Source organism: Melanotaenia boesemani, chromosome 18 (assembly GCF_017639745.1).
Source record: "Melanotaenia boesemani isolate fMelBoe1 chromosome 18, fMelBoe1.pri, whole genome shotgun sequence".
NCBI lineage: Eukaryota > Metazoa > Chordata > Actinopteri > Atheriniformes > Melanotaeniidae > Melanotaenia > Melanotaenia boesemani.
In genome coordinates, this window is record NC_055699.1 from 12931891 (window position 1) to 12946179 (window position 14289).

Sequence of the window (14289 nt, forward strand, 5' to 3'; positions counted from 1 at the left end):
TATTTCTAAAAGTAATGCTCTGCTTTGAATTGTAAGCAAATATTTAACTTTTTAATAATACACACTTAAAGTAAATCTACACCTGTGATGATATTATGGGGTGTTGCATTAGTGCATATGTCAAAGAGACCTTGCATATCTGTGAAAGCACTGAAAATGCTGATTAGTAAATTAAAATACTGTAAATTCCAATTACATCTAAAACAAAAGCATTGCTTTATTGCTCATGCTAAACAGGCCAGACCTCTCTCCCACTGAAAAATCAGTTAAATTGTGAAACCATAAAAAAAAAAGACTAAAGCAACCCTGAACTGCTGAGATGCTAAAATATCTTATCAAGCAAGAAAGGGAAAACATGTTCTTTACATATTACCAGTATATTTGCTGTCAAATCCCAACAAAGCATTATTTTGTACCCTTGCCACATATGTAGCATTTTTTGGTTGTGAATGACTTCTTTCCTTGTTCAGGGATAAAAATGGTCCTCAAAAATTAAGCTTGCTTTTTCTTCATTCACTAATAATGCCCATTTTCTTTATCCTTTCTATAGCAGTGATCATTATGTGTCTACAAACACACATAAAAGACTAGACTGTAGATCTAATAATAGCAAGTCGTCTCACTGAACCTTTAAGATGCTGGCCTAGCTATTTTTGTTATACTGTACTCTCCCCAGCTCTGCATCTGTACCTGATAACCTACTAACCCCCTAAAAACCTCTGTAGCTGCAGCACACGAATTTGTGTTATTACTCGTTATTTTTTTTTATTTTTTATTTTTTTTAATGGATCGTTAACTCTGCAAAATACAGGCTCGTAAATCACCTAATATATATTTATAACGCTATCATCTTAGCAGGGGGACCAAGTTAAACAGAAAAAAAGCCTTTCAGCAACACCCAACTGTTGCCCCACCCCCTTCATTCGCAGCAATGCTTTTCCAGCCGGGGAGTGTTCCTGTCAATCATAACTCTTTAGCTATCCTATTGGATAATTTTAACGCCAATCACGTAATAAATCTTTTGTTTGGAGATATGATTAGCTGACGAGGCTAAGAGGGGCGTGTCCCCGTTCTCAAAGGATTTTCCCCAGAGTAACCAAACGAGCTGAGGGATACAGGATGGCAGAGCTAATAGGAGTATCTAACGGGACATGCGGACGGGCTGATTTCTTCTTATAATTCAAGTACTGGTGAGGGCCTTATGATACTTTTTACAACAGCTAATAAGACTGTTTGGTATAATAACGACATTTGTATGGATATTTCTCTTGACCCTCGTAGCTTTTGTCCAAACTAAGTAATCGACCACTGGTCATGGGCTAGCTAACCAAGTGGTCAGTTAGAGCAGACCCCCATATAATAATAATAACAATAATAATATACGGGTTCTAAATTCTGTAACACTCAATATTATTCATGATGCTAAGTAACTTTAAAGCCTTTTAATCTGATAAATAATATTGGTTACAGCGTAGCGTTTGTGTTGTACTTAAACGAAACCCGCCGGTTTATTTAAAATTAAAACTGGTATATAAAGTCGCAGGGACCGAGATGGATGAGCAGATGTGGGTCAGTCCATCGGTAACGGGAAGCGATGGTGCGGAACAGCGATTGATCGCAGTTGCCATCAATTTACGCTTGTGTGCGCGCGCGTGTTTGTTTCTGTGAATGGGCGTGCACGTGTGTTCATATTCATCAGCCTGAGGGTAGGGAAAAAGGAGTGTGTGGCTAAATTAAGCATGCAGACTTGAAACATTGAAAATGTATTTTAAAACAACTCCACAATGAAATGCCTTCTGATTTCTTGGTGTTTTAAATATTATAAAATGATTGATGCCAGTTTATTAAAAAAAAGTTACTGATACTGTGGGTTGTGACAGCTTGCTGTTATTATCATGGGCTGCAACAAATCACGATTTCAGACTAATGTTGTTGCAAACAAATTTGTAAAACTAAACAAATTCAAAACATGCCAATTAAAAGTTTTAATATATTTAATATTTCTCACTATTTAGCTGTCCGTCACAAATCTTATTTCCAGCTAATGTTAGACTTATACTTAAATAAAGTACCAATTTAAAAAGTTTACCTAACCAACCACAAATAAAATAGCTTCTTGACCTACTGTATTGTCCACCAGACTTATAACACATTAAATTCTCATTTGCATAAATAAGTCAGGTATTTGAACAAGAATAATCCTGAAGATTTACTGAAGGGATCCAGTGTAAGACTGAGTGATAGGCTCAAAGACCAGTTTTAATTTCAAATACACCAACAGCTGAGTATGTTCAGATGTACTACAGACTTAAATGTAATAAAAAAAAATCAACATAAAATTCTGAGTATTTCTGTTTCTATTTATCTTTTTATGTGAAATATTATTTTGCACAATTTTGTATGGGGACAGTGCAATCATCACATTGTGATTTTTTTCCAGGTTACCTAACAGTATTATTGGATTATTGCAAAATCTTCTGGTGCTAGAAAAAAGCGAACGCCCAAATAAAGACAGCTCAGCAGGATTCCATATTTAGTTTAATTCCACCTGGATTCCACTGTGTGTGTTCCTGACTAATATTGGAACAAGCAGACATTCATGTACAATGTAGAGTTTATTTTAACTTCATTTTTAGGGCAGTGTGACATGACGTAATCCAGGCTGCATTATTCATAACATCAGAACAAGCAAATAAGCCTCTGACACAAGAAGCTCTACTTGGCACATAAATTGGTAATGATTCCCCTTTCAAAACTTAATGGAGTTCTCACATCTGTAGTAAAGGCTTCCTCCATCCATCACTCCATGTTGGTATATAGACGTGGGTGTCTTGCAGGAGTCACAGGGGAAGTTTGTTTTTACCCCGGATGCAGTCTGAATGTCACATCTCTGAGGATCAAAGGCATTTTTTGCTGCTGATGAGGCATTTTACAGGCTGCTAATGGGACATTTGAGAGGCTACCTGGTGTGTTGGAACCTATTTGTTTAGCTGAATGGCTGAATTTACATGTTGTGTAGTAATAATTAAAGCATCCAAACATGATGCTCAGGAGAAGCTTGGCAAAATAAATGTGAATAAGGTTATGAGTTTGATGGTAGCTGTGGGTTTAAGCTCAGGCTTTAAACTGTCTTCCTCCCTCAGTGAGTGGAGGATGAAGGAGGAGTGCTTGCTTGCTATGCTTTCATTGCTTGCGTAAAGGGGGCCTTAAAAAAGGTCGAAGAGGAGGAGGGGAGGATGCATGGGAGTGCTAATGCTGTTGCCGTGTGAACGGAGCTCTATTGTCCCTGGAACCTTTCAGTGGCTTCCCTGAGGTTCCTGTTTAAACCCCTCCCCCACTCGACCCCCCCATTCTTTCTTCCTCATAAGCACATAAACACACACATATACTTTGTTCCCTATTTTACACACAATCATAACTCACACAAACAAACACACACACACACACACACACACACACAGTCTTATTTATCTTATCTGTCACACTTTTATCCCACTTGGTGTCTCTCTCACGCATCCTCCCTTCACTTTCCACTCATGTCTCACAAGCAAACAAGGCCTGTCACTCCTCCCACTCGTCCCCCATTCGCTCATTATTTCGCCTCATCAGTGTGATTGTCATGCAAGACAGGGCAAGCAAAAACATGCAATCTTCTAATTTGCATCACCTCGTATCTATGCCACAGAAAGTGCAGTTTTCAAAATGTTTCCGCAGAAAGCTCCACCTCCATATTTGTATCAAATCAGTCTTTATTGGGTATTGATGGTTACACACGATAATTTATTTTGACTCTTGTTTTTTTTTTTCTTATGTTGTTGTGTTTTGCAAGGGTTTGTTTGCTGAGAAAGAAGGACCAGATAAGGATTATGCTGGTGGGAATTGGCTTGCGTGAACACCAAGTGCGTCTTGTCATTTGTTGACAAGTGTAATGACACTTTCTGTAATGATAGAAGTTATTACACTATTCTTACAGACTCTTATAGTGTGACAACAGTAATTGAATTGTGTTTTATTGAATTTAAGATATAATGTGAGTTTTTACTTAGGCTCTCATGAGGCAAGGGTTTACAAAAAGTAACAAGGATGAATATTTGAAAAGTCCATATTTTAAAGTAGTGTTGCTTTATAAGGATTCATATTCAGTGAGGTATTTTGTGTTTAACTTATCTGTTTGCTATTATTAGCTTTCTGTCAGACTGCCAGATCCCCTGCATCTTTCCAAGCTGCTCTTCTCTGGTGATTTTTGTGCATTTTATTTATTTATTTATTTAGACTGTGCAAAAATTGATTGGTTATTAAAGCATGTGTTTCTGTCTGTCCTTCTGGTTGTTATTTGAGCCATAGCTGTATTGTTCTGGACAGGAAGGAGAGATGTGACAATAGGAGGACCAGGAAACAGGAGCCAGACTCACACTTCAAAAACAGGAAGCAGAAAGAGACAATGATAAGATGGCTGCTCTAATACTCCCTGGGATTTCTCTTGCTTTTAGGGATCGTTTGTAGTCCTTTGAACTATAAAGAGTTCAGAGTGTCTGATCAGAGGGTCATTAGGTTTTAATTTAGGCAACCAAGTTCAGAGTTGGGAGAGGGTGTGGGCAAAACTATTCAACACTGTCTGTCATCTGGAGAAAGTCATGAAGCTTTGAATTTTTCCTTGCGGTGTATTTATTTTTCAACTTGTTTTTTGGTGTTAACCACAATCTCTGGTTGTGTCAGTTTTCCAGCTGGGCTTGTGACAAGCTGGCCTGGGATTAGCTGGCATGCTGTATCTTCCTATCCCTAATGCTTTAATCTCTCTGCTGGTTGCCAGAAGTCTTCTGGCTTTGGCATTCAGTTGGTCATCACTCTCGGTTCTGTGGTCAACAGCCCTCCCACGTTTCTTTTTTATGCAAGATACTGCATATGCAGAGGGAGAACAGAAAAAAATAGAACCTTGAAAGAAAGTGTAATTCCTGACTATAACCACTGTAATAGTAAAACAAACAATAAAACTAAAAACATTGATTCCCTGAGGTAGACAGTTTTGGCCTAATGAAATATGCCCTTACACCTCAGCCCCACATGCATGCTTATAGGTGACCAAGATTTTTCCTTTTTCAGTGTTGTTTTATTTTAAGCTACTAATGTAAGATTATCATTTTAAGATCTTCTAGTGTTTGCCTGACATCAACAGCAAAGCTTATTTCCTCATATCCCTCCCATGTCCCAAGATATGTCCACATATTTGAGCCTAGCTTCCAGACTTTTGGTTTTGACATCTTTTGTCTTCATTATTTATCAAGTCTTGTTGGAATGCTTTAAATGCACTTAAATAGTTTTTGTCTGTTTGAATAAATTCATCTCCACTTCAACTGCTTCCCCTCTGCAGAGCCTTGTCACACAGACATAGTGCAGAAGAGAGTAGAGAAGCAACTATAAATAAAATCAAAGGACAATAGACTTAAACACTGAGGTGAAATGTAAAATAATGCATATAAATCAGGTAAATAATATAAATAAGATTCCTTTGGAAGAGAACAGCATAAATGGCTTCTAGAAGCAATTGATTTAATTTTGCTGTTATTTTAGCATTTGAAAAAAGGATTTATTAATTAATTTATTTGTTTATTTTAGCAAAGCAACCAGGCCCATGTAATCAAAGGGAAACACAGAAAAAGTACATTCTAAAGTTTCTATATTTTTCACGTTTATTGTAGCGTAACAAGTCAGCACCCTGACAAGACCCTCCCCATCGCAACAATGATGTTCCACTTGCTTTTATTTAATCTGTGTAGATTTTGATATTTATATGCAAATCCATAAATTTGGTTAACTACGCTTCCTTATGGGCATATATTTTAACTTAAAATCACATGTTACTTAATTTTGATTGGTTGCTTCGTTGCATATGCATATGATAGATGGCCTAATTTGAAACAGTTGACATAGTATGGCAAGATAAGTTGAAGTGGATGATGAAGGAACCTTATGGTTCCAAGTATGCCTTAAAAAATGAAAAGATGGCAACCTCTAAGTAATTGCCATAAATTTGAAAGAAAAAAAATGCAAACAAAATAAATACATAGAAGAAAAACTGTCCTGTTTCCAGCCTTTAAATGAAAATATTCCTCTCCTCTGTCCTAATTTATTATTTTTGAGTTGTTGACTAACCGAACTAAATAAGCAACTAATTTGTTAGTGTTGGCTCTTGAGAATTCACCGCTTTGCTTCAACATATCAACCACAACGTTCATCATGGATGTAATTAGGAGTTTAATCCATGTCTTGTTCATTAACACTTACGCAAATTAGATGCTGACCAGCTGCATCTCATTCAGTGTGTGCTTGTGTATCCCTGCAGCTTGTGTTGGTTTGAGGCCTCGCCATGCCGCTGGTGAAGAGGAATATCGAGCCGCGTCACCTCTGCCGAGGGGAGCTGCCCGAGGGCATCAGCAGTGAGCTGGAGTGTGTGATGAACAACACACTTTCTGCTATCATTCGTCAGCTCAGCAGCCTCAGTAAGACTCACACACTCAAGCAAACATCCAGCATTTCCTGTAAACAAACAGATGCTTAAAGCTTCAAATGTGGAAAGGAGAACAACAATGCTCAAATGGGTTTTTTTGTTTGTTTATATTTAACACTAAAACTGCTTTCTTGGGCTGCAACCCCACTAAGTTAAGTGTGATTATGTCTTCACTGTGTGTAGCCTCTTTGTAGCAGTAAAACATCACATGCTCTCATTATTAATCCTGAAGCTGTGATTGATTTGGGTGTTGTCATAGTTACAAGGCTGGGGGTCATAGGGCTAGAAGCAGGCTTTACAACAGGATCGCACTGGAACATGGAGCATTGAAATGTAATCCTTTCAGACAGCGCTGCAAAAACGATCCTTTCTGTTCAGCTGTTGACATGTGACTGTGCAGCAGCACTTTATGTGTGTTAGAGTGTGTGAAAGCTGTTTAGTGCATATTTATTGATTTTTATGCTTACTGCAGATGTATCAGACAGTTATTACAGCACAAAAGGCATCTATCTTCCCATCCATCCTCCGTTTCCATGTCCTTCATACATAAATGGAAATACATCAACAGTGTGTTGATGTATTTCCATTTATATTGTATCCTTTACCCATTTATCCTCGGCTGCACCCATTTTCCTGCTCTCATACTAACCTTGTTGAAAGTCTGTGGTGAACTTCAGCAGCATAAATTAGAATCAGGCCTTTTTTTTTGTTTTTGGCACAGTCACATTGATTCTGTCTGTTTCTTATTGTGTCAAGTTCCTGCAGTGGGAGTGGGCCTTTCACCAACAGCTGTTTGGGTTAAATATAAATCTTCACACAGGCCTGATGGAGAATATGTACAGACCGGAACAGTACGGGTTTGTGTGCACATGTGTGCTCGTGGACCATAAGAATCCTCCAGAGAGGTCAGAGTTGACGGGCTCGGCGTGCCGGATCTGTGATTCTTCCTTCCTCTAAATGTTTTTCCTGCTGCCCATCCTGTCAGCAGGCGAGACAGAAATAGCCCTTGTTTGCCATTCTACATATAACATAGCATTAAGTGTTGCATGCTTAAAAATTATTAGAACTTTACTAAAGCTACACAGGTTGTTTTCAATATGTTGTTTTTTTTTTTAATTTTACTACAGCCCAAGTTTACCTTGTTTTGGGCTCTTTAAGTACTTGCTAAAATAGTCCTTTGACACCTGTAGGCTACTTCCTGTCCAGCCCATATTTTTCCAGAGCAGGGAGATCTCTGTCTTTGCCTGCATGGATTTTTCCCCAAAACATTTTGTTAAGAATACATGTGTCAAATTAAGTTTGAAACCAAAATAGCTAATGCATGTCAAAAAGATTTGCAGGCTCCACTGATGATCGTAACCTCAGCTATTAAGAAAATATTCATAAGATGCTGTTACTACTGGTTATGATTCTTGATGAGTGCCCACCTTAACTTACAAATCTGTTAGTGTCCAAGCCCACCAGTGTTGTGTGACTTGAGGCGTAGTTCACAAATATGATGTGTGAAGCTGTTAACATTTGGTGCTAATGCTAACATCCAATTAAAAAATGGACAGAGCTAAAAACTGCTATGAATTCATTTAGGACAGGTTGAGTACACATTCAGATCTGATCACTCAGTCTAGAGGTGGTCCAAGACACCTACAGCTGATTTCTCTGCTTCCCTTCATAACTGCCATTATTCACTCGTCACTCACCACTGGTATTCTTCCACCATTATTCAAAACTGCTGCTGTCCCTCCTTTACTGAAATAACAGTTTCTGATCCCAACAACTTCAGTATCCTCAGCCCCATCTCTAACTTACCATTCATCTCCAAAATTCTTAAAGAATAGTTGGCATCCAACTTCAATCACATCTGTCTCAAAATAACCTCCACAAGTCCTTCCAGTCTGGTTTCCGTCCTCGCTATAGCACAGAAATTACCCTCATAAAAATCACTAATGACCTCCTTATCACAGCTGACTCTGGTTTACTCTCCATTGTCATCTTTGATCTGAATGAGGCCTTTGGCACTATCTCTTACCCCTTCCTCTTCAGTAGACTCTCCTCCATTGACATCACGCACACTCCCGTTAACTAGTTTCACTCTTTTCTCTCAGGCTGCATTTATTTCATACAGTTAAAGTAATTCAGATCTGACCCCTCCTCAGTCACTGCAGGTGTTCCCCTCTGTCCTGAGGCCTCTTTTCTTCATTACTTACTATTCATATTATCCAAAGCTGACAGGTTTTCCCTGATCAGTGACAGCTCCTCAGTTTCCCCTTCCTCTCAGACTAAGTGTCTGGATGTCATCCTCGACAGTACATTTAAATTCCAGTCTCATATAAATAACATTACCCGGTCTGCATATTTCCAACCTTGAAATATCAGTCGACTCCACCCATACTACCACTATCCTTGTCCACAGTCTTGTCACCTTCAGTATTGATTATTCCAAATCTCTCTTCTTTGGCCTTCCCTCCCAATCCTTCACCTGGTTCAGAACTCAGCCATTCGCATCATCACTAACACCCCTTCATATCACCATATTACCCCCATCCTACAGCAACTCTGCTGGCTCCCAGTGTTTCATCGAACTCAGCTCAAACCCCTCTATGCTTTCAAGGACATCCATAACCTTGACCCCCCCTCCCCCTCCATATCTGTCTGACCTCCTCCACATCACCACCCCAACAGCAGTTGGCCAGAAAAAAGGGGATCATGTTTTATTTTTGTGCTAAACCTTAAATTAAAAACCCTGAGGAGTGAGTCAAAGAGTCCGTAATGACAGAAGGGTCCCCTTTAAAAGACGGAGACTACGATGATCTACAGTTGCATTTTGGTCACTGGGTCGACTCAAACATACACAGTTTGACTCGGGGGATTTATATTTGGCTGATGTTAAATTATTCATAACGGAAGTTGCAACATGAAGTAGTTTGAATTATTGTTTCCCGCACAATACTCTAGTTTCACGTTGTGTGATATGATCATTTTATTGATTGGGCCTCAGTATCTGTGTGGATTTACATGACTCCAGACAAAGACTTAAAGTCTCCTTTTTCTCAAATTTCCAATTTCTTTATCCTCCTGCTTTTTATTTCCAGGTAAACATGCCGAGGACATTTTTAGTGAGCTTTTTAATGAAGCCAACACTTTCTACATGCGTGCCAACTCTCTCCAGGACCGGATCGACCGGCTGGCTGTCAAAGTCACACAGTTAGACTCCACTGTGGAGGAAGGTGGGTCAGAGGGTAGAAAGCACAGCAGGCCACTATTTGCTATTTAAAGACTTGTTTGTTTAATGTTTTCTGAATGTTTTCATCTTTTCTTTTCACTTGTTCCATCTTTTATTTTTTGAGCTGGCCAATAATTTGGTCATTTGTTGTCTTTTTTTTTTTTGTACTCTCAGTTTCTCTGCAAGACATCAACATGAGGAAGGCCTTTAAGAGCTCCACCACACAGGACCAGCAGGTGGTGTCCAAGAGCAGTGTTCCCATTCCTGTCAGAGAGATGTACAACCTAAGCGACAAACCTCCACCTCTGACCATCCTCACTCCATACAGGTCAGTGCTGTCAATGCATACACACTCATCAAGCACTCACACATTCAATGTGCTTTCTGCAACAAAGCCACTGATACATTTCCTGTGATCAACTGAATCTGACTTTTTAAAATTGGGACTTGCAAGTGCTTGGCAGTAACTTGTGTGTTCGGAATATTTAAAAGCATTTGCTGGCAGTACATTTATGCTGGTTTGTCATAAACCAGAACACAGCAGATTGATGAAAAGAGCAGAAATTTCTCATACAAGTTGAGTAAGAAAGTTTTGGAACATTTTTATTTTCTATTGGCATGAATAATTTCTAGTCAGTAAGTTGATCCATTTCTTGCTGCTTATGCGGGTCCATGTTATGCAGTCATAATATATTGTGATTTTCTTTCAGTGATGTATCATTGTCTGTAGAATATATGATAAAATTGTTGACAATGAAAAAGAAAATAGATGTGATAAAGGGGCAGATATCGTACGTCATTTCTTCTTTCTGTTCCTTATGATTTAATCTTAAATAACTAACAGCTATCATTTCTTCACTGGTCTGTTTTTTCCTATTCGTAAATGTTTAATATGACTTTAAAAGAAACATACAATATAAATGGTATTAAGTGGGTCATGTATCAAGCTTGAACTTTAACCAGTTTCTGACTAACATCCAAGATGAAACAGCAGATTTTGTGCTGGTATCTTTCATACCTGATGGTGTAGCTGCTGTTATTCAGGGTTCTTTCCATTGCACGAATGTATTATATATTTAACATGTCAAGACTCTGAATTTTAACTCCCCACCCTGACCCTCCCCACTTTTATCTTTCAGTCTCTCTTCTCCATTTTTATATTGTGTCATCTTTAGTAATGCTATCTTTGTGATAAAAATGCAGCAAACCAATTCACTGTTTTTCCTATATTCATTTTCATTCAATATTTACAACTTTACATGTTTTATACTGTACATATTATTTATTATGTGTGTGTGTGTGTTCTTGTTTGATATCACCTGCGTGTTTCTGATTACTGCACTTGTACTGTTGAAGCAAAGCAATTTCCCAACTGAGGGACTAATAAAGGTTTTCTTATTCTTATTCCCATCTAGGCCTAACAATGCATTAAGTCTTATTTATGTAGCAGCATAACATAAAAACATCCTACTACAACATGTGTTCATTTCTGTAGGGATGACCGTAAAGAGGCACTTAAATTCTACACAGACCCGTCCTATTTCTTTGACTTGTGGAAAGAAAAGATGCTACAGGACACAGAGGACAAGAGGAAAGAAAAAAGGAAGCAGAAGGTACAGTACTGGCCTAGAGTAATTCTGAGATAATACTTAGCATGATTTAACATTCAACTGCCATTTATTGAGGTCTGATATTGACATTTTAATTGCCTGCTGGCCACCCCTCTCTCAATAAAACATGCTGTAAATTTCAGTGAAACTTAAATAAAAAAAAAAACCTCAACTATCCCTTTAATGTGCTGTTAACAGTATGTCTGTTGATCTAAAAGAGCTTGATAATATTTGTTTTCTCTCCTGGTTGCAGGAACAGAGGCGTTGTGTTGATGGGACATTACAGAGGGAGGTCAAGAACGTCCGCAAGGCAAGGAACCGTCGGCAGGAGTGGAACATGATGGCTTTGGATAAGGAGCTGAGGCCTGACCATCGACATACCATACACAGAGACAGAGGGGCTTCTTCTGAGGGCTCAATGTCACCAGACAACAGGTAGCAAAGCCCACCTTCTAATGTTAATTCATTGTCATCACATGACATATGTTTTGTTTGCATATCAGTAATTTATTTATTTATTTTTTGCCTTATCAGGAGGCATGGTGGGGATCAGCATCACTACCCCAACAGCATGAACCATGCTGGCCATGCCCACACCTACTCTGGCCCTCCACCTAGCGTTCTTGCTGCTCAGATGGCTGCTGGACACGCCACTCGTGGAGCAGGTGAACATGATAACAGGGGCAGGACTATGATGGCCTATCAGGGTGGCACACTGGGACGCTCTCACCACCACCAAGTCCCACTGCCTCCTCCTCCTGCTGAAGCTATGAATGGTGGCTCTATGTCCCTCCCACCGATGGATTACAGGTAAATAAAGGCTTAACCTGCTAACATAGGCTAATGATTGTGTGTTCTTCTTATTTTTTCAATGTATAATTTTCTGCCACTGCAGAGTCAACAAACCATAAAGAACCACCATAAAGTACACGGCATATTTAAACATTAAATATATAAAATACATAGTTGAAGGCATTTTCTTTTTACATATTGTTAATTTTACTGCCAGAATTTTAGATATAATAAAACGTTTTCAGTTTGGTGGGTTAATGCTGCCACCTAGTGGGCAAGTGTCTTTATACGTCTCTTTATAGTACTACAGTCAAATCTTAGTAACAGTGAACAGTTTTGCTATTATTTTTATGAACTCAAGTAATTCTCACTCCTGTGTTTCCCACAGTATGGACGGCTATGCAAACACGGGTCCTCCTCCCCCTCCCCCGGCCCCTCTCATCCCTTCTGCCCAGACTGCCTTCGCCTCACCACCTGGAGGTCTGATGCCTCCTGGACCGATGGCTGGCACTGGTGGCTATGCTCCACCTCCACCACCTGTGTCTGGAGCCCAGGCAGCTCCACCTCCTCCTGGCCCTCCACCTCTTCCAGCTGGTGCCTCCCACTCTACAACCCACAAGATGTCCTCTGCTGCACCTGCTGAGAACACAGTGGTCAACGATGCCCGCAGTGATCTGTTAGCCGCTATACGCATGGGTAAGAGCTGCCTGTGTTGGTTTTATGTTATAGGGGAAGTATTATTTGAAACAATCTTTGATTTAAAAAAATGCTGATAAATAGTTTGTTAAGAGTAATAGATTACATGTAAACTTATCTTTATATATGTTAGAGCTAAAAAAAATGTCTGTAAGTGCATTGCGGTACTTTATATAGGTTTTAAACCATCTCTGCAACACAACAGATGTCTAAATTGATTGAATAAAACACTGAGCTTCATATCTGCTTTTAAAAGCATGATTTAGGTTATTAAGCTAATGTAAATATTCTGCCTCATTCATGGCAATCGATCTAAATGAAGTAATTCCACTGAATTCTTCGTCATCTCATATTACTTTGTTTTTCTTATTTCAAGGCATTGATTACAAATATGCAGATGACTTACTGAAAAATAATGTAAAAATAATTTTTATAGTGTGTTTTAATAGAATTGAACAATGTTTAGGCAGTAAAAGACCTTTATAAAGTGTATTATTAAAAACTTGGCTTTACATTTCTGTTTCTCCTGCAGGCATCCAGTTGAAAAAGGTGCAGGAGCAGCAGGAGCAGCAGGCTAAGAGAGAACCGGTCGGAAACGACGTGGCCACCATCCTGTCAAGACGCATCGCTGTGGAATATTCTGATTCAGAGGATGACTCAGAGTTGGAGGAGAACGACTGGTCGGATTAACACAGGCTTACATGCAAAGTATTTATGTAGGATAACCACTGACACACAGTAAGATACACGGTCAAGTCAGCCTCACACTCACCTAGAAGAAGTTCCACTTCTCCACCAATTCATGATTTCTTCACTGACTTTGTTGCTGAAAACCCACACTAAACCCACACACTATCACATGCTGAAGGTTGAAATAAGCTGAATGGTCCAAAACTGGAAATCTGGGAGTGTATTCTTTATGCAAAAAAAGAAAACAAAACTAAACACTGTACAAAGACTAGTAGTGTACACTAAGACTGACCACTCTGAAACATTTAACACTGAGTTTGATGGTTATACTTTAAAGCATTGTGAATACACCCCAGTGGATGTTTCTCTTCCTGTTACAACACTATAGACACCATGCGAAGGTGCTTATTTTATGTAGTCAGAACTTGAGAGTGTTAGAATTATTAGAAACTTTCCTCTTGAGCTAACCAATGTACTTGTCTTTTTAAAAAAATGTTTTTTTACTAAAACACTTGTAACAGATCATGAGGTAAGTTTTTAATCCGTATATGGATATAACTGGAAGCAATGGACAAGTTTAGTTTGGCCACAGACTCGGACCACTGACCGAATGACTGGCATATGCTGTGATGGATGAGCATAATATGTAAAGAGTCTTACCACAGATGCTCACTGCTGTGTGGGAAGGGGAAGGAGTCGTATATAGTTTGAGCTTTGTAACCTCTCACCTAGAGAGAAATAAAATCATGAATGAAGTATTGCGGCTGGACTGCCAT

The 14289-nt window shown here is 39.0% G+C and overlaps 1 protein-coding gene across 1 annotated transcript; it reads left to right on the forward strand.

Annotated features, from left to right (window-relative positions):
- Positions 1 to 1104: 1104 nt before the first annotated feature.
- Positions 1105 to 14276, forward strand: wasf3b (WASP family member 3b). Its single transcript, XM_041968599.1, has 9 exons — positions 1105 to 1190; positions 6341 to 6497; positions 9595 to 9729; positions 9900 to 10053; positions 11221 to 11338; positions 11589 to 11770; positions 11870 to 12145; positions 12516 to 12823; positions 13356 to 14276. The coding sequence occupies exons 2-9, from the start codon at positions 6365 to 6367 to the stop codon at positions 13511 to 13513; spliced, it is 1464 nt and encodes a 487-aa protein (XP_041824533.1). The 5' UTR covers positions 1105 to 1190; positions 6341 to 6364; the 3' UTR covers positions 13514 to 14276.
- Positions 14277 to 14289: the final 13 nt, after the last annotated feature.

Coding starts and splice junctions, on each gene's coding strand:
- wasf3b (XM_041968599.1), top strand. CDS start 6,365: ATGCCGCTGGTGAAGAGGAATATCGAGCCGCGTCACCTCTGCCGAGGG. Junction 6,498..9,594: donor TCGTCAGCTCAGCAGCCTCA/GTAAGACTCACA, acceptor TTTTATTTCCAG/GTAAACATGCCGAGGACATT. Junction 11,771..11,869: donor TCAATGTCACCAGACAACAG/GTAGCAAAGCCC, acceptor TTGCCTTATCAG/GAGGCATGGTGGGGATCAGC.